Raw genomic sequence first — 26,721 nt, forward strand, 5'->3', positions numbered from 1 at the left:
CTCTAGGTCCCAACGCCGCTGACAAGTATCACGGCCCTAGGCCCGCCGACAAGCTCGCCTATCTCGCCTGGCAAGACATTCGCATGACGAACAGTCATCAACACGGCGCATGGACTGTTCGGGTTCATGTCGCCTCTCCCCTGCAGCAGTCGAACTTGTCATTGCCAGCTCCTCATCGGCTACTAGTTATCGGAATCCGCCGCGGTGTTTTTGAGAACAAATCATCGATTGAAGAGCTCTTTGACAGCGATCTGCATGTTATCACTGTCAAGCCCGACTTCCTCGAGCAGCCAATTTTGATTGCCCGCCAAGCCCAAGGTTGCTGGTCCCGTGGCCGACAACAGTCCGCTCCCAGCTCCCTCACTGATAAAGTGGCTCCAACGACGCGCCGAGGCAATGGGATGGCCTGGCTCTGTGACATTCTATAGCATCAGACGGCAATAAGCTGACACCTACGGAGCAATTCTGTGCAATACTGATGCGCGCGCGCTGATGTGTCACGATCCGGATAGCTTTACGTTGGAGAGGTTTTACATCGATAGACTTCAGAATATCGACATCTCTGCCGTCACCCTGGGTGAAACTATTGGGGCAAGAAAAACCGACCAGTTCATGAAGCTAGAGGCAAGCGCAGGCTGCACCCTAGATCGGCTGCCTGCAGCCAAATCATTCAGCTCTACGGTCCTGAATTGAAAGCGCTGACCCATCAGTACATTCGCCAAGACAGAGAGTACTCCACGCTGTCCAGGGCCGAGAAGAGGAACCGGGATCGCGTCCTCAAGCTTTCCTTGCTTTACGCCGTGAGATGATCAATCGTCACCGACGCAACCAGACCCAGAAGGAGCGCAACATTCGAACTACCGAGATTCTGATCCACGCGACGGATTTCAATAAACGGCTCGTCCAGGCGTTCAACTCCGACGAAGCAAAGCAGCCAGAAGACGTCAGAGATTTACGAGATGATCAACTCGACGATGACTTTCCTGAACCCGATGACGATCGCGATGAAGACGAGATTGACGACGGCGACAACACCGGAGAAGACGAAGATAATGCTGGTTGGAATGATACAAACACCGGACAAGCTTCGGTAGAAGCCTATCTGGTCACCATCCAGGGGTTTCAAAGCCTAAAATGACAAAGAAAACTGTTCTAGAAGATTCTTCTTACAGCATCTGACGAGATCTTACTATTTAAATCTTTCTACAGTTGAGTGAAGCTATTCAGACTCTTGGAGTATTACACCGATGAATTCTGTCCTATCCAAACCAACATTACAAACGCCAAAACAAACCACATTCAAAATGGCAAATACGAAAATCAATTTTCATAGATTATGCTGCAACTGACTTCCCACGCACATCACCAATCTGGTCACTATTTCCCCAGGGCTTGGCGCAAGTGTTTCTGACTGAAGCTTTTGTCTGGCTAGTCAGGTATACCTAATACATCAATAATAATGCATCCCTCTGTTTCTAAGATTCACCCAGTCCCGGATGCCAGTCAGGACAGTAGAAAACAGGCAAGAATGCAGTCACCGACACGTGCCACAGTCACCAAGTGGCCACGAGAGACTGAGTAACCCATCCGGCCGCCGCCCGAAGCCCGACGGTCTTTTCAAGGCCGAGCCGTAGGCATCACCCTCCGAAGTGTTTCATCGACGAATTGCTTTTCCCCAAACTGACGCCGGCCACCCAACGGTCTTTGACTCAGGGCGGTCAATGCGGCTACCAGCCAAGCGCTGGCATTCCCCGCCGTGCTACTGGCCAGGCGGCATCCGGATCCGGCTTGTTGACGTCACCAAGTGCGACAGCCTCTCTCGTAAAGCCCGAATTGGACTCGGACTACGGACCTCAAGCATCGCCGAGGGTCTCTGTTCTAACGGCGCCGATGGCATCACCATTCTTTCGCGCATGTACCGCGACGCGAACCGGTTCATGTTGACAGGTTGTCGTCTATTATATTTTTTTTTAAATTTGTATAATACTGATGCTGCCCAGCTGGCCTGGTCGGAAATGTTTATCTTCTCGGTAAGAGCCTCGAAACTCGTTTTCAAACCTTCTCCAACCCATTACATCACGACTATTCATCACACATGTCTTCACAATCTGCTCTCAAAGTCCTCATCATCGGCGGCGGCATTGGTGGCCCTGCGCTCGCGTATTGGCTAGCGAAGCTGGGTCACGATGTCACCGTCGTCGAAAGAAACCCGTCTCTGCGCGCCCAGGGCCAGCAGATTGACATCCGCGGTCAGGGCGTGTCCGTGATCCGCCTGATGGGCATCGAGCCCGAGATTCGCGCAAAAGGCGTCGACGAGGCAGGCCTTCGCTTCGTCGACCAGAACGGCAAGACGGTGGCCACCTTTGAGGCGAATAAGTCTGGTACCGGCAAGCAGAGCTTCACATCAGAATTCGAAATCATGCGCGGGGACTTGGTTCGCCTTCTCTTCAAGAGCACAGATGAGCTGGGCGTCAAGTACATCTTTGACAACTCTATTGCGTCGTTTGAACAAGATGCCGACTCGGTCACAGTGAAACTGAGCAACGGTCACACCGACAAGTATGATCTGGTGGTGGGAGCCGACGGCCAAGGCTCGAAGACCCGGAGACTTATGCTCAACGGAGAAAAAGACCCCTTTGTCCCGTTCAAGCTGCACTCGGCGCTGTTCACGGTGCCGAGGGAGAAGACCGACGACAATTACGCGACGGTCTGCGTTGTGCCGAAGCAGAGGATGATGATGAGGAGGAGTGACAACCCCGAGACCAGCCAGGTGTATTTGGGTCTCGTGCCACAAGACAAGGAAACCGACAGGCTTCTTCAGGAGTCGCAGAAGAACCGCGACCTTGACATGCAGAAGCGGCTATGGATTGAACTCTTCAAGGATGCTGGCTGGCAGACGCCGCGATTTATCGACGGGCTTGAGGCGGGGGGTGTGTCTGACGACTTTTACAACTTCCAAATCGGCCAAGTCAGGATGGACAAGTGGTACAAGGGTCGCGTCGTACTCCTCGGCGACGCAGGCTATGGGCCGAGTCCATTGACTGGCAGCGGTACGACGTCGGCATTTGTTGGCGCGTATGTCATGGCCGGTGAGATTTCGAAGCACTGCACCGGCGATTCCGCGAAAGCAGGAGTGCCCGCTGCTCTGGAGGCGTATGACAAAACCCTGCGACCATTCATGAAGACCGTGCAGGATATTGCGTGGCGGCCGAACTTGCTGTACCCGAAGTCGGCGTTCGGAATCAAAGTCCTCAATACTGTTCTCTGGCTCGTCTGCACTCTCAAAATCGACAAGCTGTTCCAGAGACTGCAGTCGGACGACGTCAAGGGGTGGGAGCTTCCTGACTATCCTGCGTTGCCGGTGAAGGGAACCAAGAAGAATGCGTGATGGTCACACGGACGATGTCTTTCTAGCTGCTCAACTGCAGACGAGATCTTGCGCAACTGAATCCTTTGGATCCGTAGTGGGTTTCTCGGCCTTGTCATTGGAATAATGTGTTTTCGATTAGTACTTCGGAGTTATCATGGAATGGACAAGCTGAAGCTGGCTCGAGGTTTAGGAACGTACGGAAAATAGGCGCGTCGTTGGATTTTACTCAAAGTAGTGTTCGTCTTGTGAATCTGGCCTTACAACGATCTTTCTCGTCCCGAACCTTGCAGCGGATGCAGGATGATAAACTTCCCGTGACAGCCGATTGCTACCCGGTAGATGTGCAGTAGGCAACATCGGAATTATCCTCCGTTGAGATCAAACCTAGTCTGACAGGTTACGAGGGGCAAGGCTGCCTTGCAATCATCGTGGTTGGCATTGTGGTTGCAGCTGCGAGAGCATTTCCTCGCCCGCACGCGTACATAGGTGACAATGTCGGTCGGTCACGTCGTGGACCACACCTCATCACAACCGAGGTCTTTATCGTAGCTTGAGTTGAAGGAACAAACAGAACACTCAGATTGGACATCGAATGTTCAAAAACATGGTTGTAGAGTTCATTGGTAGCGTCGGATCGCTCTCCAGTTGTGTGCAGGAATTCGGCTGCTGATGTTGGGCGGCAGATATTCCTTGAACAATTCCAGCTCGCAGACGGTCGCAAGTGCCCCCAGCTGGACTTTGGAAGGCACGGACCCCACTTTCACACGAACCGTGCGCTCCGGACACGTCGGCGACAAAAAAACGGCGTCCCAACATGAGCATCATGTCCGGACACGATGCATCATCAAAACACCACAACAGCATCACGGTATCAACAGATGCGGAAAAAATAAGGATAGAGGGTATTGAACCCAACCCGATTTGAACGGATAACCTTTCGATGTCTCGCTGGAGTCGAACGCGCTACCGTTGCGCCATGGGTCCTTGTTGGAGCTTGTGAGCGACATCTCAACTCAAGAAGCATTCGTGCGGGGTTTGCGGGGCCACAACAACTGCAGTGGGGCCCCTAGGGTAAATTTGGGCCCCTCTACCACTAACGGACTCGAAAACCCCAGAAAGAGTTGAGTCTTCGTTGTGCGCGGGGTCATTTTCGGCCGAGGTGGCTTGATGTCGCTTTCGATGTTCGGTACACCTTTTCTCAACCATTTTCAGTGCTTAGAACGCGTGACTTCTTCAGCGGCTTGATAAAAGCTCGAGATTTCATTGACATGAATGCCTAGTTGTGTGCTGCTTGCTTTACCGGTACACTCGGTATGAGCGCGACTTGAACCGAGATTCAAGTTTATCAGCAGAAAGGACAGAACCTCGCCCACAAACTCTTTAGTATATCTATCGGTTTCCTGCATCGAAAAAGCACCCCTTAGCCCGTAATGCCGTCTCAAGAATCTCCCGAACGTCATGTTGCTTCAAAGGTCCTTGTCGAAGAACATGAGGATAATGTGAATCATGGAGCGTGCGTGTGGGGACGGCGGCGTACCTCAGGTACTACCACTCAGCTCCAGTGGGCAACACAGCTGTCAGAATCGTGCCAGCTGCAACTTTTCCGTTCGTAGCTTCAGTTTTGGCGCGGAAATTTGATCGAAGGGAGATTGCCAGCACAACAATGAACACCGCGCCGGCTCCTGCAAGTACGACGTCGGTAGGAAACAAACTGGGACACGAACTATTAGCTATGTTGTTTCCGGTGGCTAACGTAGCGTTGGATGACTGGTGATCCAAGAGCCTCATCCAATGACGTAGGATATTGATCTCAAAGCAAAATGCCTCTTCAGAACCCAGGCACCTTGGCGCCTTCCAAATCGAAGCCACAGCTATCACTCTTAGATGCTGATGAGTCTTGTTTAGGGTGCATTGTGTTTTCAAGTCTATTCCGATCATCTGACTACAATAAAACAACAGGAAGCCACCTGTGTGTCGGTCCTCTTTCAAAAGTTCGTTCCAGGTAACGCCCATCACATCCATGATTCCCTCATGTCCTTTCCATCAAAGTCGAACCCCTTGCAGATTTTCCTGCTCACTTGTGGCGGTCCTTGAGCCGATCAGAGATGAGGTGACCATCCCCCGGCATGTTGCGCAAAGTGCCTGGACGAGCGACTCAACACGCTCCACGTGGAGGCTCCGTAACCGTTGGCTTCCATCCTGGGGAGCCTGGAGGAGGTGCGTTGGTGATCACGCCAGGAATGGGCTTGATAGGTGGCTTGTAGCCGGACGAACCAGGCGCAGCGCCAAAAATGATACCGGGACCCGGGTTCTCGAGGTCCTCGCCAACAACTTGGCCAGGCTGGGCCCAGACGATTCCCGATTGTCCCGGCACAGGCACGGGCTGCTCGAACTTGCGCTTGCAACTGTCGGACTTCTGCGCCTCTATCTTGCGAGCAGCAAGTTGAGTCTTGGCTCGCTGTGTGGCGCCCCTGATCACAAAACGGTTAGCAATTTCAAACGAAGATGGGGCGGGATGCGGAACCACTGACATCTTCGCATTCGAGGATGTGTTCACCTGCCAGTTCTCGTCGTCCCAGCTGGCCTCAGCCTTGAGCCTGTCGTGCTTGGCACTGTTCTCCGGAGTGGTCCAATCATTCTTGCCCGTGATGTTCGTGCTGTTTGAGCGCCATATGTGCAGAGTCAACTTCTTCATGGCCTTGAAAGTCTCAGAATCGCCCGCGGCCTCCAAACAGTAAGGACATGTGAAGTCGCGGTCGTTAGGATCCGCTGCCATTCCCGCGTCACGATCCTGGTGAGTGCGTCTAATCCACTGTTTGTAGGGGGTGTGGAAATCACTGGGCGACATGCTCGCGGAGGTGTCCAACGGTGTAGGTGTGTCTCTTCCTGTCATCGTCAACACTGTCGTTCTCCTCGCATAGGGCGCATGTTTCCATCCCCTGAGGCCGATACTGGCCGAGTTCATGCGACATGATGAGATTCATGGCGATCTTGGCTGCTGTTGCGTAGGGAATATCGGCAGCAGCTTCGATGTAATTGACAGCAGCATCGGCGAAGTCTGTCTCCTCCGGGACGTTGATAGTGACATCGCGATCTTCTTTTTGATCTTCAGCATTTTGTTCTTCGGCAAGAACAATGTTCGTTGCTGGAAGCCCACCTTGAACTCTCCTCATCGGGAGGTGCACCTTCCCCTTCCAGAACCCAGAATAGCGCTCCTTCCAGAAAAGAAGACGAAAGAAAATATTTTCACTTGGCTCCTCAAAAATGAATAACAAAGTCAGACCTAAGGCTCCCCCAGTCTAATTCTCAAGTCCAGCTTCGCTGCGCGCTTTGGTCCATTCAACTACAACATCTTCACAAACAGCTGATTTGGTCTTTCTTTCACCTCCTCTCACAGCTGCTTCGTGAACACAAGTGAAATTTAGCAACTTGGCATCAAGTACTCTACGCATGATGAGTGGAAGCGCAGACACCAAGGACACGCACAGTCAGTATTACCCTAATCGGCAGCAGACTTGACTTTTCACGCTAATCACTCTTTCCACAGAGGGATGCAGCTCTCAGACGGCCTCACCTGAGATGCGGAACTTGATTCTCGAAAAGCTCACTGTGCTCAGAGTGCAGAACGATCATTTGATCCAGCAGAATATGATCATGATCCACCAAAACCAGGTCATGATCAATAACAACATGACTGTCGTCGAAACCCTCAAGAGCATGACCAGGTTGGTTTTATTTTCCTTTTAATGGCATATGATCCAATTGCTGACCATCTTCCCGGCAGTCCCGCTACAAGCACCCCTGACAAACCCGACACGCCTGTCAATGACACCGAGGGCAAGGGCAAGGAGCTGCCCTCCAAGGCTGACAACAATCACTGATCTCGTTGCACGCTTGCATTTGATGTCTCTGGATTCTTATCAAAGGCATCTCGAGGATCTGGATAGCGAGTCACACTACGCGCGGGCTCATGCCCAAGGATCGAACAACTTCACAAGGAGATTAGCCAATACTCCAATACCTAGCTTCCACGACAGAAGTCAAGGTACTTTTATTTACATAGCTAGGGAAATCAAAGCTCGGTTGTTCTGACACAGCCACTAAGACCTCCAAATTAATTACATGTGTACAAAGGGATAAGAGCTAAAGCGCCAAGCTACCTGGCCACCACCGTTGATGACACCGGTATCAAATATAGCTCATGGAAGATCATTCAGAATCCACGAGAAAGTCTCTTTCTCATCATCTTACAAAAGCAGGGCAAGTACACCGACAATACCTGCCAAGCTCATGCCCTTGATAGCAGCACCTGCTGTGGGAACAGTGCTCGGCATCATGGTACCTGTAGCCGTTGCCATCGACGTGGCTGAGCCGGACATGGTAGCTGTAGCGTTCATCATACCTCCTCCAGTAGCATTCTTCGGTGCGACAGCAGCTTCATAGCTCGCGCAAGTCGAGTTGGGCGAGATGGGGCAGCTGTTCTCGATGCAGATCGCCTGGAGCTGGGGTCCCTGTGCAGGAATGGCAGTGACTGGCGGGCTGCAGCGCATACCAAAGAGCTGGGAAAGCGCCTTTCCGACTGCTTGGAGGTCGTCTTGAGCAACGCCGAAAGAGGCAGCCGCCATAGCCACCTGCTGAATAAAGTATCCAAGCTCGTTCATGTCTAGGTCCATGAACTTGTGGACCTGGTACATGGATGCATGTCCGTCATAGCCAGGGAAGCCAGTCATGCCGTACTGGGAGCAGCCAAGCAGGGAACCGAAGAATTGGTAGAGATGGGTCAAGAGGAAGCTGGGAAAGATCGTTTGTTAGCCTCATAATGGTTGTCAAAGATGTCGCACGGCTACATACTATTGATTAGACTTGTCGTCGTTCGCCGGCATGTTCTTCATCAGTGGCGCAGCGCCACCCCCATCAAGGAAGTTGACGGAAACGCCAGAGCTGCCACCGCGGTTGGACGAGGCCAGGTCGCCGTTGAAGTATGGCAGCAGATTGACTTCAGCGCCGTTGTAAGTGCCCGCCGCAAGAATGCCAGGAACTTTGACACCGACGTTTGGCATCGTATCTATTGAGACGAGTAAGTCATCTGCAAAGGTGGACTCAGGTGATTAAGCTCACAGTTTCCAATCACCACTGTGTTGACCAGAAGAGTCAACAGAGTGTACTGGTTTTCGGCCGTGTTATTCTTGAGAAGTGCTGTGGTATAGTAGTCGCAAATTGGAGTATCAGCTGGACGCTGAGCGGCGACACTGCTGGCCGCAGCCAGGGCAACTGAAATGATTTTGTAATGCATTTTTGGGTATTGTGATTTTGTTTGACTTTGATACGGAAGAGAGAAGGACTTTGAATGAGCCTCTCCTTACTTGGTACCTGCGATGAGAGCCCTTTTATGATGAAAGGCCTATCAGTTAGAAGCACATAGGCAATCCAACCCCTCTCCAAGCTCCCGCTTCAAGATGCGCATTTTGCCGTTTTCCGGTCAAATGAACTCCGAGGAGACGTTGACAGCCATCATCTCAGATGAAATGATGGTCTCGTCAAGCTTTGGCACTAGCTGTTTGTTCGCTGATCCCAAGCTAGTGAGCACCAGGGACTAGCGCCGGGGCAACTCCGATCCGTGGGCATCAACGACCAAGTCGGGACAATAGCTTACATTCTTTGAATTAGATCGACTCCTATTGGTAGGAACGACCCATTGGGCTCGGATCGAACATGCCCGGCAGTCCTAAGACAACGACGTGGATACCGGATCGCAGCCAGGCCGTTGACCTAAGTAATGACCCATGTCATCGGTATTCCTACCATTTCTACCTGTACAGGAAGGGATGTGACGAACGTGGTTCAAAAAGAACACGCCCAACGCAGAAGGGTTTTGGAGCTAAGGAACGGAGGGGAGTGTTGCCGGCACCTGCTACCAAAGCTCCTGGGGAAGCTTGCTGACAGCTGGAAACCGGCTTGGGCTTTCACGGATTGACTTCTTTCCGAGAGACTGTCCGAAGTCATCTGGCTGTCTCACGGGCCTTGGATTCTAGGCTTGGTATATCGAGCGAAGATCAGTTCTCAGCAGTGCAGACTGGTATCTAACGCAATATGGGGAGCCTTTGGCCCTTGAACATTTTACTTGATGGCAATTAGGTCTCCGGCTATCGTATGGCTGCATTCACGCCCCTATATGATGTAGAGAGGTCCAAGCCTTGTCCTCAATACTCAATACAAATCAATTAATTGTCTCCCAGATTGCATTCATGACGGCTCAAAGGCTGGGGTGCGGCATATCCTCATTTTGGAACTTGTAAGCCTGTCCTCAATCTGTCTCACTGCCAAAATGGAGACAGCTTCTCGCCGAGGGAGATAAGTAGGTGACCATACGTAATGTGCAGGTATCCTTTCGGACCTTGCTTTACACCATCTGGCCCCTGAAAAGGTTTGAAACCCTTCTGATGACACGCGAACTCATATTCGCTGACTGTGGGCAATCTTCCAACTCCAGGAAAGAAACGGTCGTCTTCAAACATATATGTTGCTCTTTGCCTGAGTAGTCGACTGAAGCCATCGCAATAAAACGCATGACCGTCGGTCCCCGGACCAACACGCCAGAGGTAGTGTTTAGAGGGGTGAAAAGGCAGAGTCTGCATCTGACCGTAAAACCTTTCTTCAGCTTCTGTCGAAAACCTTTCCAGAAATGGCTTTAAATAGCGAGGCTCAAGTCGGAGCATGCTCGTCAAACAGTCAAATCTGCAACTGGCCATCAAAGGTATGAGTAGATCAGTTTTTGGATCTTGGACAAAATCGTTGGGATTGAGAGACGGTGAATTCTCAAATTCTGGGTAATTGATTCTCAGTTTGGGTCGCAATTCGAGATCGCTAGAGATCAGTCCCCAGTGTTGAGAAATAATGTACTCCCGGACGGATGTGAGGTTCTCGAGATGCTCCACATTTGCTGCACTTTCTTTCTTGTAAATACTCAGAATGCTTCATTTCCAGTGGCAAAGATGGACGTCTATCTTCCGAAACGTGGCTGTATCACATTGGGTAACGCCATCAGGGTAGTTAGCCGGCTGCTTGCGTTGGGGTCCGTAGATCTTGCAAATCATCTCATAGCGAACAAAAGATTTGAAAACTTTTCACCTTTCACATTCGGTAAGCTTGCTCATGTCGAACTTCCTTCGTTGCCATGACCATATAAGGCCGTCGGACGAAAAGCCAGGCCACAAAGACTTGGCGGGGTCTCTAGGCATCATCTTGTAAGTCTGGAAGAGACGGAGCAGTTTCTTTTGACAAGAAGGCGTCGACGAAGAGCCCAATTCGTTGAAAGAATGAATCGAGCTTCAGACGTAGCAAAACGGCCATCTCGTTGAGAGGGATCGAAAGCCCACCGGAAGCACACCTCTCCAGGTGTGCGTGATTGTAAAGTTTCGATCATACGAGCCAGCGTCGCATCTTGGAAAGAATATAACGGCCAGCGCATCGTCGAGATATTCTCCATCTAGGTCCCGCGACACGAAAGTGCGTATGATTCGTTTTCTATCGGCCTTACACTGCTGACAAATGGCCGGTGATGCTAGACTAAGCGCCGAGACGTCCTCGCGAGACGTCCTCGCGAGTTTCAAGGCTCTCTATGATACGTAGGCGGACCTCGGGTGGACAGTCTTCAAACGCATACATGGATAAGGTGTCTCCGGTGTTTGGTGTCAATGATGGCATAGGTGTCAGTAGGTTTCGGTGGGTGTTCATTGCGGAGGTTCATGTCGCGGCGAAAAATACGTCTGGGATCCTCGACCCTGTCTTTGATGGAAATTCGACTAGCTATCTCAAGGTAGCTGCTGGAGGCGGTGGCGGCTGTTACAACAGAACTTGATAACCTGTCATGAAACTTTGTCGGCAAAGGGAAAAAGTTAACTCAGCATGAGCAGCTTAGTATGATTCGCAATGTTCCAAAATTTCCAACCAGTATGTACGGCCTCTTCAATGATCAATAATCTTCGTAAAACAACAGAGACGGCGAGTGTGTCGCGGCACCGAATGACCCACAATACCGCCACGCTCTACTGAAAATTTCAACCCAGGAAAATGGCATTCATGAGAGCACAAGTGCTGTGGGCGGTAAGCACTCGCTCCAGGGAGACCAGGGCAGGTGATCGGCTTCGAGTAGTTCCCAGCACCGCCCATCCCGCCAGTGCTCCCAAACAGCGAATGTACAAGCGCCGAGGCTTCTAAGCACTAGCCTTACCTAATTCTTGCCGTGGAAGTCGTCGCAGCTATGACCCAATGAGCTGAGCTGCTGCCTGACGATCTCGACAGTGCTGGGGTCTGCCTAAATAACCTGGATTGAAGCTGCAACCCTCAACAGTACACCATCATTGAGGTTCATGTTCCGAGACAGAGACCGGTACGTCGCGTCTTGATGCTGCTGAATGACCTTACGGAGGATGAGAGTTGACATCTACTTGGCAGTCTTCAATCTTGTAAACACCGATATATGGAAACGAGCTGTTATGCCAAGGGGAACACTGACGGTGCTTTGATCTATGCAAACCCCACCCAATCTTGAATCCGGCAGTCCGGCATGTGGGATTCCCTCGTTGAATTACCAATCGCGAATTCGGAAAGCCATTACGGAGAAATCAATTTGAAAGTTGAGAGCGAGCGATATTTCTCACACGAAATGCTACTCGTGCTTGAGTGGGTTGAGTTGCAGTTAATGGTCAATTAGGACTAGTCTCGTTGTGACGGTGGTCCCGCCCAGGTGGTGTTGTGGATGCTTCAGGCAGAGGTACCCGAACAGACATGCTTTCTGAACAATCATCCGATGTTCTGGGTTTACACTGACAGGCACGACAAGAAAGCTTGAAATGTGTGCGATCGATTCCGAGGCTGAATCTGGTCGAGAAAGCGAAAGGATCATTCTGAAGTGTATACTAGAGTCGCAAATTTCTTCGTTCAGTGCTTTATTCACTCAATGCCAAGGCGTCATGGGTCGTGATAGGTAAGATAGGATAGGGTTGTCCCCTGCGAATGAACGAAGTCTCGGTGGTTAGGAGGGTTCTGCGCCATTCCCGAGCTTCATCGTGAGCACGGGCTGGCTGCCTCTGAAGACCACGGCCCGATGCACTTGACCCATCATGCATCTCATCCTTCATTGGGTTATCATCTGACAGCTCGGGCAACGTACCCTTTGAGTCGTCGGCAATAAAGACAAGAAGGGGTTCGCTCTCAATGAACACCCCTACGAGAGCAACGTCGCCCCGGCATGGATTTCGATCCTCCAATGACACCACTCGAGTCGTGAAAAAAATTTGATCTTATCAATCTAGGCCCCCGAATCCACATCGCGATCCTTCGAGCCACTAGCGAACCACTCATCCCGTGTTCTCGGCCCCCTCAGACGAACATTGGCCGAGCCTGCCCGAGAACCATGTCGCCGCCCGTCAATCGACGTTACTTCCCAAGGCCAAGAGCGCTGCACTATGTACTCAAGACCGTATCGGCACGCGTTGTTGCATTGTTCACAGCGCACAACCATGTGTTCGTCCCACCATTCCTGCGGCCCATCTCTTGGCGCCTTTTGTATTGCTGGGAGGATACAAGAACCCTTGCCTCGCCGCCGTTGCATTTTTCACAGTTGAGTCTTTTGGGCCTACACGTTCCACGACCAGATTCCCGGACTCACCCATTCAAGCGGCTTGTGGCCTCAAGACAACATGGCTTCCCCAAACGAAGCCGCGAGCTCACCAGAGATTGCTCCTGAGCGTCCCGTCCCAGCCCCGATTGACGACAAGGATCCCGAGATCGTCGATGAGAAGCCCAGTTCCGAAATCGATCCCAACACCGGCGGACTTGCAGGTGTCGAGAAGATTGAGGCCTTGACTCAAACATGGACCAAGCCGTGGCTTGTCGTCGCCTACATCTTGTATGCGCAGTCTGCACAACTCTTCCGGTTGCATTTGCTCACCTCATTCCAGCATCTGGCTTGTCTTCTTCACAGACTCGCTGCAACAACAAATTGCTAGCTCTCTACTGCCTTATGCAGTCAGTGACTTCGGTCTCCATGGCCTTATGGCCGCCACGGGCATCATCTCCAACATCGTGGCAGGAGTCAGCAAGCTACCGCTCGCGCGTATTATCGACGTGATTGGTAGAACGCAAGGCCTCTGCATCATGTTGGTTTGTGTTGTCATCTGTATGAAGCCTCCGTCAAAGTTGCCGGAGACAAGAACTGACATGATCCCGTAGCTTTGATTCTCATGGCAACTTGTAACAACGTCGAAACCTATGCTGCAGGCCAAACGTTCTTCTGGACTGGCATGAATGGTATTGGTTACGTTCTCAATATCTTCATGGCCGATACCTCGACACTTCGCAACCGAATGATTCTCTTCGGCTTTACATCTACACCCTACGTCTCCAACACCTTCGCCGGGCCTGCAGCTGCCCAAGCTTTCCTTGACGGCAGCACTTGGAGATGGGGATACGGCGCTTTCACAATTATCATCCCGGTTATTTGCGCCCCCCTAATTATCATCTTTACCCTCCAGTTGAACCGAGCCAAGAAACTCGGTCTCTACGTCAAGCCCCAAACCAACCGCACCTTCTGGGAGTCGGTGAAATACTGGTTAATAGAATTTGATGTTGCAGGAATCCTTATTGTAGTTGCTGGATTCTCGCTGTTCCTGCTGCCATTCAGCATTGCTGGTTATCAGGCACACAAATGGGTTGAGCCCAGAATCATTGCGATGATCGTTATCGGTGGTCTTCTCTTGATCGCGTTCCCACTATATGAGAAGTACCTTGCGCCAAAGACTTTCATTCCTTGGGAGTTATTTCAGAACAGAACAGTCCTGGTCGCCTGTTTGCTCGGAGGGAACATGTGGATCAGCTTCTAGTAAGTCCAAAACTTCTGACGGATCATTAGCATTTCAACTCTAACTTTGCGGCAGCTGTTACAAGGTTCAGTTCTCATCCTATTTGCAGGTCGTCTACGACCTCAGCGTCGCAAGAGCTGGCTTCATCACCAATATCTTCAACATCGTATCTTGTGCTTGGGCGGTTCCGGTTGGGCTGTAAGCGATTGTCGTAATACTCCCGTTAGTTCTGCGCTGACATCTCTTGTGTCCAGTCTCATGCGCTTCACCGACCGATACAAGTGGCTTGGACTGGCGGCGATTCCTCTTCAGATGCTTTCTACCGGTTTGATGATCAAGTTCCGTATGCCCGATACTCACGTCGGCCTTGTCATCATGTGCGAGGTTCTCGGCTCTTTCGCCGGTGGCACTATTGTCATGGTCGAGCAGATTGCCATCATGGCTTCCGTTGCTCATCGCGATGTTGCAGTCGGTCTCGCTCTACTGGCTCTCGTCACCAGTGTTGGAGGTGCTATTGGCCAATCTATTAGTGGTGCTATTTGGACCAACTCGATGCCCTCGAAGCTAGAGCGCTACCTTCCCGACGAACTCAAAGACCAGGCCCTCCTCATCTATGGTGATCTTGTCACTCAGCTCAGTTACCCAGTGGGTACTCCCGAGAGAGACGCCATCATTCGTGCGTACGGCGAAACGCAGAAGATCATGATCATCGCGTCGTTGGTGGCATTAGTTGGATCGATTGTTTGGGTTTCTTTGATGAAGAACCATCGCTTGAGTGACAAGCAGCAGACAAAGGGTGTTCTGTTCTAATCTGGGTCGGGCTGTTCAGCTGCATGCTGTTCAGCTGATATTCAATGAGCGATACTTACATCCTGTTTTTTTTTTTCAACGACTTGTGTGAGAGGTATGAAATCATGCAGAGAATCTGAGCTACGTGACGGGCTTGTCCTAAGGCATACGGCCAGTGGTCCATGATATTGGATCCGAAACAATGACTCCAAGCTGGCATGACGCAGTCTCACAGAAAGAGACCAATCTTCCACGCAAAGACATTGTGGCCAATGCCCTTCCGCAGGCCATCTGTGCTGAGGTTTGCTTTCAGCGAATGTCACCCAAATATAGTTTTGACTTTAGCAAGTCATCCCAGCCATATAGAATGTCAAGTAGGACAGTACTGACTCCAAAAACACTAGATGCCAGTAAGAACATGGCAGAACCACCGCTACACCCCATTTAAAACATATCTAAGCCTATCACAGCCCAATCGCGACCTGAAGTCAACACCACCGTGTTTCCTCCAAGGCTGGTGATCCCGAAAACCTGGGACCTTGCCGAATCCGGGGTTGGCGTGGGGTCGGAAGACGGAAGACGGAGCTCGGAAGGGCAAAAAATGCCCAATCAGTTCGGCGATCGACTCACTGACGAAGCCACGAGGGCTAAGAATTGCTTGAAACGGAATCTCGCATGTATGTGCCGCTGCTAGCTAGCCGGGCATGCCAACCGAGTGTGTCTAGGGTCCGATATTCGTTGTTCGTTGGTAGGCTCTTGAGTGAGGTTTTTGGCTGGGACTCCGGAGCAAAGCCGTGTGAGATTCAATCCCGGCCCACCACCGGGACCCATCACAACCAATCTGCGTCTACGAAATTCCACTCGGTGTGTTCAGGTTGGTCGTGGCCTCCGCAAAAGAACCTGCAAGAGAACAGGTCCCGCGGCGCTAACCCGCAAATGCAGGCCTCTTCCCCGCCCCCAGCCTCCGAGTCATATCTCCTCCAGGTCCATGTTATGCCAAAGACGGTAGTCTTTAGCATTCTGCCACTCGGGAGATGTCACCTCCACGTGGAAACTGCGGAGGGCGGGGAGCGCTCTCCAGTCACCCACGGGGAGAGCTGGCAAGCCCCTGAACTTGGTTCACGCGATGACAGTTTCCCCAGAGTATAAGACTTTGGGCGATCCCACCGGATCCTGGAGCTTTGGACAGTCGAGGTCCCTAGAGCACGATACTCGCTTGTCTTTGCAACGAGGTCCGTTCCACTAATCCAAGCCGTCAATACCGAGTATTCGTAGCCCAGCATGGCGGACACGAAGGCCGCACCCACGGTCCAGCATGAAGACAAGCAGCGTTCCGAACAGCTTGAGGACGTGAATGTCGCAGCCGCGGCCGCGCTTCCAACAACTGCGGTCAACGACAAGCTCACTTTCGCTGATTTCTGGGACAACAAGCGCGTTTTGGGTTTCTGTCAGTTCATCCGATTCACCTTGTAATTTGACCATCACACACTAACCTGACCAACTGACAGGTTTGATGATTTACCTTCTGCCGATTAATTTCGGATATGAAGTCACCACGATCGGGAAATTGCTCGCAGTCACACCCTTTGCTAAAAGATTTGGTCACGAAGTCGGCGGAAAATGGGTTGTCGCAGCCCGCGACCAACAAATTCTCAACGCCGGCGGTACAATCGGTATTTTCGTCTCGGCATTCGCAACAGGCATCGTTAGCGACTTCATCGGCCGCAAGCGAACCATCATCATCGCCTGCTTCATCTGCGTGGGTGGTATCATCCTCCAATACTTCAGCACGACCGTTCTCATGTTGTTCGGCGGCAAGACCGTTGCCACTTTCGGATTCGGTCTGGGCCATTCGCTAGGCCCGGTGTTTGTTGCTGAGCTGGCCCCGGTCAAGATGCGTGGTGTGTGCCTCGTGTTGGTCAACACGATGATCACTATCGGCCAGTGGCTCAACTCAGTGACGGTGCTGGGGAGTGATCACTACAACGACGACTTGTCATGGAGAATCCCTCTCATCACCCAGCTTATCCCCCCCGGCCTGCTTCTCCTTGGTCTTCCTTTCCTTCCGGAGTCTCCGAGTTGGCTCCTCATCAAGGGCCGCCGGGAGGAGGCAGCCAACTCATACCGACGATTCAACGGACCCAAGTTTGATGTTGATGGGGCTATGGCTGTAGCAACAGTTGCCATTGCCAAAGAGCAGGAGGCCAAGAAGGAGCAAGAGTCCAGCCGCTGGCTTGATTGCTTCAAGGGCTCGAACGGGCGCCGCACTCTCATCATTGTCATGGTGTATCTCGCGCAACAGGCGATCGGCGTGAATTTTGTTAGCGGTTATTTGACGGTTCGCACACAATGGCAGCAATTTGACAGACACAAGAACTGACATGTCACTAGTATTACTTCCGTCTTGCCGGAGTCAACAACCCCTTGGCGATCGGCCAAGCCGCCTACGCGATCCAGTTTGTCGGTAACATGACATCATGGCCGCTGGTCGACAGATACGGACGACGCCCCTTGATCGTTGGCGGTGTCTGTACAATGACCGCTCTTCTGCTCCTTATCGGCGGCATCAGCACCATCGGCACTCAAACATCTCTGTCAGCGACAGTGGCTTTCATGGTGGTCTGGGGATACTTGTACCAGGCGACGCTTGGCGCCGTTGCGTACTCTGTCGGCGGAGAAACTGCGAGGTAAGCTGCACGGATACCATGTTCCCATGTGTTGAAACTCGGGACCCAGAACCAGTCGAACGGTTTGACCCTGAAGCCCCAGTGTTGGCGAGACGGTGATGCCGGGACACCGGGTTGTGGGCCGCGACAGACCGGGGGCCCGTTCAAATTTGTAACAAGGACTGGCTTGCTAACGAGATTGCGAAAAAAACAGTGTGCAACTCCGTCAAAAAACCTACAGCATCAACATCATGTGCTCGACTGCGGCGTCGTGCCTGGTGCAGCAGGTGATGCCCTACTTGATTAACACGGATCAACTTAACCTGGGCGGGAAGGTGTGCTTCATCTTTTTCGGCCTGTCTCTGCCCATGTGCGTCTGGCTCTACTTCTACTTCCCCGAGATGAAGGGTCGCAACTACGCTGAAATCCAAGAGATGTTCAGCAACAACGTGCCGGCGCGCAAGTTCAAGACGTACGTGTGCGAAGTCAGCGCCGGGGGCCAGGCACAGGAGAAGAAGCTGCAAGAGGAGGAGGCATGAAGGGGCAACCGGTGGGGAGGCGGCAGCGAATGGTGTAATGTTTAATGAGTCGCTCAAAACCTGAAGGCCATAGGGCTCTTCTGATAAGAAGCTTAAATGAGCAAAACACCACCCGCGTTAATGAACACACGATGTCGCGTGCAGCCATTGGTGGACGGCCCCCATTTGGGCATTTCGGTTGGCTCTTTGTTGAGTGTTGCACGGAAATTGACAAGGGACTAATGCAGTGACGATGATTAGCGACGTTTTATGTTAAATAAACAACGCAGTGGGCCTGGATCATGATCGGAGATTAGTGTGATCCTGACGCCCTCACGCAAAAAACACTGAAGCTGTCGTGGACCGTCCACATTTTTCTTTTAAACCCCCGCGCTCCACGATGGCTGTGCATCTGGATCAGCACTTTTGGGGGCAGAATCCAACAACTGCAGTTGATCACTGGGACATTCGGCAACCTGAACGACGATCAACAGCGATCAGCAAACCAACACCGATTCACAATGGTTTCTCAACGGCTCTGGTGCCTTGGCGCCGCTCTTCTTGCTTCCTGCGCGCAAATTGTCAGCGCCGACATTCCTGAAAACGCCGTCGAACTCGATCTCGTCTTCCCTCGTGATGGCGGCAAGTACGGTATGACTTCCAAGGGCTACCCGGTCCTCCTCAACATCCAGAACCCCAACGTGGCCTACCATTACGGTTACGGCTTTGTCTGGGACATTTACTCGAGAAACAAGAACTCCTACCTTCGCACCGCCGCTCACGGCTCCCTTGGCGCCACCATCTTGAACGACACCGAGTTTGGTGACGGCCCGCACCTCGAGGTTGGCTACACCGGTCACCTCGCCGCGGGCGACTACACCTTCGCTTGGGTCTACGGCCTGGGCGCGCAGTGCGAGTTCACCGAGCAGCCTACCTACAGCGAGTTCAACCTGAACCCTCGTGTCGCCAACGGCAGCTTCGACTTCACTGTTGAGAGCGACGGCTCTGAGCCGACCTTCACCAAGACCTGCCCCACGGCCGTTGGCAGCATGAGCTACGCCTCTACAACGACTTACAACTCTGAGGCTACCAGCGTCTGCGGCGTCACCGCGACACCCACGTTCGACACCGATCCTTGCAAGGCTACCCTCAGCAATGAGCAGGCAACCAGCGTCTACAGCGAGTTGGGATACGCCGCTGCCACTGGATCTTCCAAGGGAGCTGCCGACTCGAAGGTGCCGTCTACGTCTATGGCCTTGTTCGCTGGTCTTCTTGCTTCCGTCGCGGCCTTGGCATAGACGTAGAGACACAGCTACTCGCGCATATGGAAGAGGCGCGCCGACCATGCGTCGAGCAGCATCCAGCTGAACAGCGATGGGCATCGCGACCTGCCCAATTCGCAGCCCTACGGCCAACACCTCCCTCGAGCGGGAGGGTGTCGAGTGGCGGAGCGAAGGCGACATATGCAGATAGCATCGATTGCGTCTTATCTTGCTGCTGTGCCGTCGTTAGCGTCACTGTCTTAAAGTTGCATCGCAGCATGCCAACCTTGTTTCTGCCCACAACTGCGCTCTTTTGCCCTATTGCAGAACGGCACAACTCCAAAAATAAGCCAGCGATCTGCACAACGTGGCTCGGCGCGGACCTGGGCCTCCGGTAGAGCCTCTGGATGGACAGAAGTGTTTGAAGAGGGGGGACGGGAAGAGAAACAAGAGTCACGAATCTGAGGGGTTTTGAGAGACAGAAGAACAAAAGATACCCAACCACCGTCGTCCGTGTACAGGGTTGGTTCAGTTCAGCCCCCATGGGCCCAGATCACTGCCGTCTTTGGTAGCTCGAGTCGGCCTGCAGGGAGAACAGCCAATGACACAGGACGTCGGCTGACGTTAGCAATGAATACACAACCAACGATCCAACGGCATTCGTCGCTTTCTTTTCAGGCTCCGATATGTGACATGCATCTTGCATTCTGATGGTGACCTGTCAGCAGGCATCCCACTCCGTCTCGGAGGGATGCCGTCGGCGTTGCCCAGGCTCCAAGAGTAAGACAAGCTTTCTCGGCAAACTGGTATTATTTGAGGCTCCCCAGACTCCAGCCACCATGCAACTTGCCGTTTGATCGGGCCATCCGTTGTTTGCTTTTCTGCCGGAAGCCGTTGACACATGCGACCAGATTCGCGACCAAGCGCAATGGCACAGCAGTACCGTCAACACTCGCACAATGCGAGCACGAGCTCTGAAGACACTATTTTTGTCAGCCAGCCAGACAGCCCGTTCATTCAAAGCCCCGACAAACGACAGAGCCTGGGATCTTACAAGGCCTATCAATCGCCCTACGTTTCTGTTCATCCTGAAGATGTACCTGGCAGCGAACCTGCTTTGAGTAGCACTGGCGAGTCGAGACGATCCACTCGCTGGAGCAGAATCTCAGAGAAGACACACATCAAGCCCGAGAAATTTTCCAACTCAGGAACATGGACCTTTGAGATAGCCAGTCTTTGCGTCACCGTTCTCGCTGTTGCTGCCATCATCGGCGTGCTCGCTGCGTATGATGGTCGGCCCTTGGCATCATGGCGATTCCAAATCACCATCAACGCCGTAATTGCAATGCTCGCCACTGTCGCGACTGCAACCATTGCCGTTGTTCTCTCCAGCGGTATCAGTCAGCTTAAATGGATTCACTTCAAGACTCGTCGCGAACCTCTGTCTGACATGGAGGTTTTCGACGATGCAAGTCGAGGGACCTGGGGAGCCTTGATGATGCTCCTGAAGCTCCGCGGAGGGTAGGTCAACCCCGCCATATGTACAGTAAGAAGAGGACTGACATAACATTTGTTCAGATTTCTAGGATCATTCGGCGCTTTTGTTGCTATTCTTACCTTGGCATTCAGTCCGTTTGCACAGCAAATTGCCACTTTCCACGCTCGTACTACCGATTCCAACGAAGGCGCCACCAACCTGCGCTCTCAGCAGTACATGATTGCACTGAGCAGTCAGACTGCGTCGGAAGGATTTATCCCTATTCTGCCGTTTAAAGCTGCGGTCTACAACGGCCTCTTCGCTGAGAACGGCAAGCCGTGGTTAAGCCTTCCTGTCAACTGCCAGACTGGTAATTGCACCTGGGAACCATTCGAGACTCTTGGTGTGTGTAATACTTGTATCGATCAGACCGAATTCATGACCAGGTCCTGCGAAGACGGGTCGACGGAGGACATGACACAGTGTGGCTGGGCTCTGGATAATGGAGCCAGACTCAAGACTCACGCTGATGTTTTCAGCATGACCCCCTTATTCCCTAGAGGCCTAGGAGATATGACCTACTCAACCATCATGAAGGTCGTATTTATGGGAACCGAGAAGCAGAATGGTACTGCCGGCGTTGTTGCACCCTGGGCGAGGCAGTGCACATTGCAGGCTTGCGTCCAAACCCTCAAGTCTTCAATCAAGAATGGCGAACTCAACGAGACAATCATCCATGTGCAGACCAACGATTCTGTTCCCACTGCTACAACCAATGACCTGGAGCCCATCTACATCAGTGGCGAGAGCGGCAATGAGACGTATCCCATTGACATGAAGGTCATGATGGGCATGCGCTCGTGGTTCTCAAACCTGTTCCGCAATGGCTCGGCATCGCGTAATGAGGAGGTTCTCAATCAGACCATCACCAGTCCCGACAAGGTGATCGTCAACCTCACTGTTGGTATCTCTAGCGGCGAGACATTCTTCGACACCGACATTGTCCAAGCGTTCTACTGGAACTACTACGAGTACCCAGGCGGTATCGACATGCTGATGAACGATCTCGCCACCAGCGTCACAGTCAGCTTCCGAAGTTTCAAGGGCACCAATGTCACTGGACTAGCACATACCGTGGAAAGTTACATCCATGTCGAATGGAGTTTCCTCACGTTACCTCTACTCACTGTCCTGCTGACAGCTGCCTTCCTGAGTGCTGCAATCTACCAGACCTGGCGTTGGAAGGCAAGTCTGTGGAAGAGCAGCGTTCTTGCGACACTGGTCCACGGACTAGACCGGAACGCGAGGGAGCGTCTTGAAGACTTGGGAGGCTTGCGGGAACAGCAGAAAGAGGCTAAGGTCGTTACGGTGCAGCTAGATGAAGGACATGGTGGGCTTCTGAAGATGTCCAAATACGATGACATCTGAGTGCAAATTTTCAAATAATAAATTGATACGGGACAGGCATGCATGCAAATATTAACTAATCCGCTCTTTACTATGATAACGTTAATGGTAATGACTGAAAGCGGTGGTTGGGATGGAGCTTGAGCGTTTTTTCACATATATCCCCAAAAGGCTTCGTGGAGAGCAGTTTTGTTTGAATCAAAGATAAAAAGTTGCTTGCATTTTTGACCTGTATCTCGTGTACGATGGTCGATACTATTTACATTCAAGAAAAACGCTGATCATTTGTCATCCAAATTGATGACTTAGACGTACTCGGCGCACATCACGTCACTACCCAGATCCATGACTTCGGCAATCGTGGCGTTGGGCATGATACCGACCATCCACAAGTTGTGGTTGAGGGTAGTCTCGTTGCCAGAGTCGCCGTCATAGTCGAGGATGGAAGCGCTGGGGTACTCCATACCGTTTTGCTCGAGGTAGCTGTCCAGGGGAATGTTGCGACCACCCATGTCGGTCAAGCGGGTAGTGAGGTTGGCCTGCTGCCACTCCCACCAGAGACGATCCAAGTTTGTGTGGTGAAGGAAGAAGAGCGGGTCACCGGGGCTACCGACAACATCAAGCATCTGTCGGAACGGCGTCAGTTATCAATAAGCCAATGAATGTGGGCAAGGTCAAGCTTACGGTGCCACCAACAGCAGAGTGGCCGGCGGTATGGGGGTTGACTTGGTAGCACTCGAACGCCGCGGTGTAGTTCTCGGAGGCGAAGCACTCGTCGATGTATTGTTGCTGGCCAGTCTGGAAGCCATTGGAGTTGAAGGAGCGTGTCAGGCAGTCGTTGGCGTAGTTGGAGGTGGAGTTGATGTGAAGCGTCAGGTTGACGAAGGGGCCGTCGGTAACGCAGTCGCCGCCCTCACCACCAAAACCAGTGTCGGGATCGAAGACAACAGACTGGTTGAGGGCGTCCATGTCGAGGACCTCGTTCCAGTACGGCTGGCCACCCTCGTAGCCGCACTCAGACTGAAGCAAGTACTCGTGGACACGCATGAAGTAGCGGTGCCAGGGGAGGAAAGATCCCTGTGTTGATTATCTGATTAGATCTCCTTGTTCAATCAAAAGCTCATGTTTTCAGAACACCCTACAGTGTTGTGGATAACGTTGGACTGCACAATGTGGGCCCAGTCGAGCTCGTCCCAGCGGTTGATAGCACCCTCAATGTCGGTCTTGGCGGTGGTGTTCATCAAGCAGAGTTCTGCGTTGATGTACGCCGACTTCTCGGTATCGGTCATGTTGTTCCATGCCTTTCGCTGCGTCTTTGTCGTGCAGGTCGTGTTCCACGAGGCCGCGGCGGCCGCGAGGCCAGATGTCGCGAGGACAGTGAATAAAGAGCGAAGAGTAACAGTCATTTTGGGCGAGTTCTAAAGAAGGAAAAGACTAAGAAACGACTGAAAAGGAAAGAGCGAAGTGAGATAGTCGAGTTGAAGCCAAGAAGCTGCTAGTGGTGAAGAGAGAAATGCCTGAACTCCATGGCGAACAGACACAACTTATAAGATTTTCGCTGACTTAGACCAGGCTACTGCATGATGTTCCTCATTGCCCAAATCGTGATGTTCAACATGGGAGATTACTGCTGCTGCTGCGCAATCGGCCAATGCGCCTCGCTTGGCAAACCGCGTCACCCCGGCTTCATTGGGACGAACCGGCGTTTGTAGCCCACTTCCCGTCCCGTTTCCCCTTTTAAGCGGAGTCAACACCGCAGAGACATGTGGGATGAGGCTCCCATGCTTAAAGCTTCCCCTGACTAAGACCCAGAATAGAAACAAAACTCTCCACACAAACACGTAACGTATAGCCTTGTTATATGGGAGAAGGGCTCTCTGGCAGCCATTGGCCTGGGTTGCGGTGAAGGCGATTACGTCTCTTCGGCTCCGACCGGTGACATCGTGGCATGCGCGATACCGTATTCTTTTGTGGGGGATCTCGGCTCCTGAACAGCTCCTGCGCGGCTCCCGAAGAGTTGGCTCAGATAAACAGCAAGCTATCCAATCCAGTCCCTGTTGTTAATGCACGGCAGTTGGGACAGTGTTGCAAAGTCCACAAGCCGCGTCAGTTGGAACTTGAGTAAGCCTGGGGCTCATCCTGCAGCAACGATGTCTCTTGATCCGGGATGAGGGCCTCTAGTCTCCTGCCTCCAGCTTAATGCCTCAAAAATCGAGAAATCTGTGAACACAGAAATTATTTTGGTGACATCCGGCGAGCGGCTAGCCCGAGGTGGCATTCGCTTCAGCTTGCAGCGCCAAGTCTGTCATTGGTGCCTCCATTCAGGTCCATCTACTGGGATTAGTAGTCAAAATGAACCGGCAGTCTTGGCAAACCACAAAGCTGGAAGCTTAGCTTTGCGGTAGAAGGATGATTCGATGCAGACTTCCAGATCATCTCATCTTTGGGATCTGCGCGCACTGGATACTGGCTGCCAACGCTTTGACACTGAACATGTTCTACGCGTAAGAAGGCAGGCTGTGGAGTTACATTGGCTGCACGGAGGGTGAACCAGCTTACCCCGGGAAACCGAAGAATGGAGCGTTCCAGGCCTAAACTCTTGATGATCAGTGACCGTGGTTGGAAGCCACACAGTCGAACGAAAGTTACTTGCGGCTGCCATTTGATAAACAACGAGAGCGCTTGGGCATCTTCATTGACAAGAAAACTGATTGCTATTCTTTTTATTTGCTTACTGATATCGCTGATGGGCGAGCCATTCCCAGACGCTGTTGCCACTTAACTTTCGCTTGGTTGCATATGGCTGAGCAAGTTTTCTTACACGAGTGGAAAAGGCATCCCTGTGTATTACACAACTGCGTGGTCTTGAAATTGAATAGTTTCAAGCAGGACTGGGTACTCCGTGGCACCAGAAGGCTAGAATCTAGTTATTCTTTCTAGGATATGTTTGTTTATTCACAACATGCTTTCAGGTGGGGGACCCTAAAGCTAGGTCAAGCCACAACTTTGCCTCCCATCGGCATTTTGCCTGCGGCTCCCACCGCATCCCGAAGGTTTCTGGACTTCCGAGCATTCCACTTGTCCGTGTTGTTATTTGCAGCAACTCAAGATGCCGTTCTTGGACGAGGTCATTGAAGCCGCTGCCGCATCCTTGGTGTTCTCGGCAAGTCCGTCGGCCACTAAACAAGGCTCGGCTCTTCCCCAGGCTTCGACGGCTAAGCCACTTCAATTCAAACCTGGCTTGTATTTTCCGTCCTTAATCAGAATTAATGTCTTTTTGCCATGCAAGATATAGCATGAGCAGAATGAGCCATCTTGAGAATCTTCGTGTTGGTGGTTTGCGCGCCGACGTGGGCCGAAGCTTTCCAGAGTCTGTCAGTGCGCTACAGCCCTCAAGATGCGCTTCTAGGTGGTAGGTAAGGTAATCAACTAAAAACCTTCTTTGGCTTGCCGATATTCGAAGACAATACTCTGCGGTAGTCACTCGTCGCCCAAGTCAAAAGCTCTTCTGGTTGCAAGGTGTAGGTAGTTCTTGAGATTGAGCATGATTTGAGACCTGCCCGGCACACGACCCCTTCTCTTGCAGGCTCTCAAAGCTATATTAATTAGCAGCCGGAACGTTCCATCCTAGTTCGGCGGCTCTCTTCTAGTGGTAGTGGAGGCTTTGATCTGGGCATTCAAGTGAACTGACGTCAGTGCCATCTTCCTCGCAGAGAGCTTTGCTAGTCGTAAAGGGAAAAACAATTGCCTCCAGTGTTCGTAATATGGTGGTCATGGGGCACTGCATGTTCTCCTAACACAAAGACGATCAAAGCTGCCCTGACCTCGCCAAAAGCAAACCATCACCACATGGCCTACAATGACCTACATTTCGGGAGAACAAACCGTCAACAGTCCCAGAGAGGACCTTACCAGATCCCATCCATCGAAGATATTGAGTTTGAGGCCTGGCAGGACTAAGCCAGCTTGGGCCATGACCAATATGGCGACTAGCATAATTAACTCTCTACGACCACGGCCAGACACTTCTCGACACTTTCGTTCACCAGTCGTATCCGTACATCTCTCTTTGTGATGACGTCCACAAATATGCCAAGGCGCAAGGCGCCTGACAAGGGGGGACTTTTACTCGAAAGGAATGTCGTGGAGGTGCCCATCCCCGATAAGGTGAATCCCATTGCAAACTACATTTGTACTGTCACGGAAAACTCTTTCAGACATCGAAGCACCTACTTGTGTCTTATGGCCGGTCCTCGCTCAGACTTCGACTGCCATGTCGTTCATCAATATAGGAAGCCTTATTTGTAGTGAATGGGATGCGATGTTGGGCGAGAATTGCGGATAATTCGGCGTATGAAAATCAGAGACTG

General features: G+C 52.0%; 10 protein-coding genes and 1 non-coding gene across 11 annotated transcripts; 7 read left to right on the top strand and 4 right to left on the bottom strand.

Moving 5' to 3' along the window:
• Positions 1–805: 805 nt before the first annotated feature.
• Positions 806–1,217, top strand: COL26b_001299 (uncharacterized protein; the record flags this gene model as incomplete). Its single annotated transcript, XM_053174253.1, has 2 exons — positions 806–1,058; positions 1,210–1,217. The coding sequence occupies 2 exons, from the start codon at positions 806–808 to the stop codon at positions 1,215–1,217; spliced, it is 261 nt and encodes an 86-aa protein (XP_053041963.1).
• Positions 1,218–2,095: 878 nt separating this feature from the next.
• COL26b_001300 (uncharacterized protein) lies at positions 2,096–3,388 on the top strand (the record flags this gene model as incomplete). Its single annotated transcript, XM_053174254.1, has 2 exons — positions 2,096–2,707; positions 2,771–3,388. The coding sequence occupies 2 exons, from the start codon at positions 2,096–2,098 to the stop codon at positions 3,386–3,388; spliced, it is 1,230 nt and encodes a 409-aa protein (XP_053041964.1).
• An 888-nt stretch (positions 3,389–4,276) lies between these two features.
• Positions 4,277–4,354, bottom strand: COL26b_001301. Its single transcript has one exon. It is a non-coding gene; the product is annotated as a tRNA-Trp (tRNA).
• A 1,171-nt stretch (positions 4,355–5,525) lies between these two features.
• Positions 5,526–6,543, bottom strand: COL26b_001302 (uncharacterized protein; the record flags this gene model as incomplete). The annotated part of the gene is made up of 2 exons (XM_053174255.1): positions 5,526–6,174; positions 6,209–6,543. 2 exons carry the CDS (start codon positions 6,541–6,543, stop codon positions 5,526–5,528), a joined length of 984 nt encoding a protein of 327 aa, XP_053041965.1.
• A 406-nt stretch (positions 6,544–6,949) lies between these two features.
• Positions 6,950–7,251, top strand: COL26b_001303 (uncharacterized protein; the record flags this gene model as incomplete). The annotated part of the gene is made up of 2 exons (XM_053174256.1): positions 6,950–7,095; positions 7,155–7,251. The coding sequence occupies 2 exons, from the start codon at positions 6,950–6,952 to the stop codon at positions 7,249–7,251; spliced, it is 243 nt and encodes an 80-aa protein (XP_053041966.1).
• Positions 7,252–7,617: 366 nt separating this feature from the next.
• COL26b_001304 (uncharacterized protein) lies at positions 7,618–8,430 on the bottom strand (the record flags this gene model as incomplete). Its single annotated transcript, XM_053174257.1, has 2 exons — positions 7,618–8,161; positions 8,222–8,430. The coding sequence occupies 2 exons, from the start codon at positions 8,428–8,430 to the stop codon at positions 7,618–7,620; spliced, it is 753 nt and encodes a 250-aa protein (XP_053041967.1).
• A 4,641-nt stretch (positions 8,431–13,071) lies between these two features.
• COL26b_001305 (uncharacterized protein) lies at positions 13,072–15,042 on the top strand (the record flags this gene model as incomplete). The annotated part of the gene is made up of 5 exons (XM_053174258.1): positions 13,072–13,307; positions 13,333–13,550; positions 13,652–14,252; positions 14,308–14,430; positions 14,487–15,042. The coding sequence occupies 5 exons, from the start codon at positions 13,072–13,074 to the stop codon at positions 15,040–15,042; spliced, it is 1,734 nt and encodes a 577-aa protein (XP_053041968.1).
• Positions 15,043–16,302: 1,260 nt separating this feature from the next.
• Positions 16,303–18,226, top strand: COL26b_001306 (uncharacterized protein; the record flags this gene model as incomplete). Its single annotated transcript, XM_053174259.1, has 4 exons — positions 16,303–16,490; positions 16,618–17,359; positions 17,413–17,708; positions 17,929–18,226. The coding sequence occupies 4 exons, from the start codon at positions 16,303–16,305 to the stop codon at positions 18,224–18,226; spliced, it is 1,524 nt and encodes a 507-aa protein (XP_053041969.1).
• A 500-nt stretch (positions 18,227–18,726) lies between these two features.
• On the top strand, positions 18,727–19,503 carry COL26b_001307 (uncharacterized protein; the record flags this gene model as incomplete). Its single annotated transcript, XM_053174260.1, has 1 exon — positions 18,727–19,503. The coding sequence occupies one exon, from the start codon at positions 18,727–18,729 to the stop codon at positions 19,501–19,503; it is 777 nt and encodes a 258-aa protein (XP_053041970.1).
• Positions 19,504–20,395: 892 nt separating this feature from the next.
• On the top strand, positions 20,396–22,372 carry COL26b_001308 (uncharacterized protein; the record flags this gene model as incomplete). Its single annotated transcript, XM_053174261.1, has 2 exons — positions 20,396–20,988; positions 21,046–22,372. 2 exons carry the CDS (start codon positions 20,396–20,398, stop codon positions 22,370–22,372), a joined length of 1,920 nt encoding a protein of 639 aa, XP_053041971.1.
• A 284-nt stretch (positions 22,373–22,656) lies between these two features.
• On the bottom strand, positions 22,657–23,757 carry COL26b_001309 (uncharacterized protein; the record flags this gene model as incomplete). Its single annotated transcript, XM_053174262.1, has 3 exons — positions 22,657–22,977; positions 23,036–23,428; positions 23,494–23,757. 3 exons carry the CDS (start codon positions 23,755–23,757, stop codon positions 22,657–22,659), a joined length of 978 nt encoding a protein of 325 aa, XP_053041972.1.
• Positions 23,758–26,721: the final 2,964 nt, after the last annotated feature.

The sequence above is a fragment of the Colletotrichum chrysophilum genome, assembly GCF_026319265.1.
Source record: "Colletotrichum chrysophilum strain AFK26 chromosome Unknown scaffold_5, whole genome shotgun sequence".
Classification (NCBI taxonomy): Eukaryota; Fungi; Ascomycota; class Sordariomycetes; order Glomerellales; family Glomerellaceae; genus Colletotrichum; species Colletotrichum chrysophilum.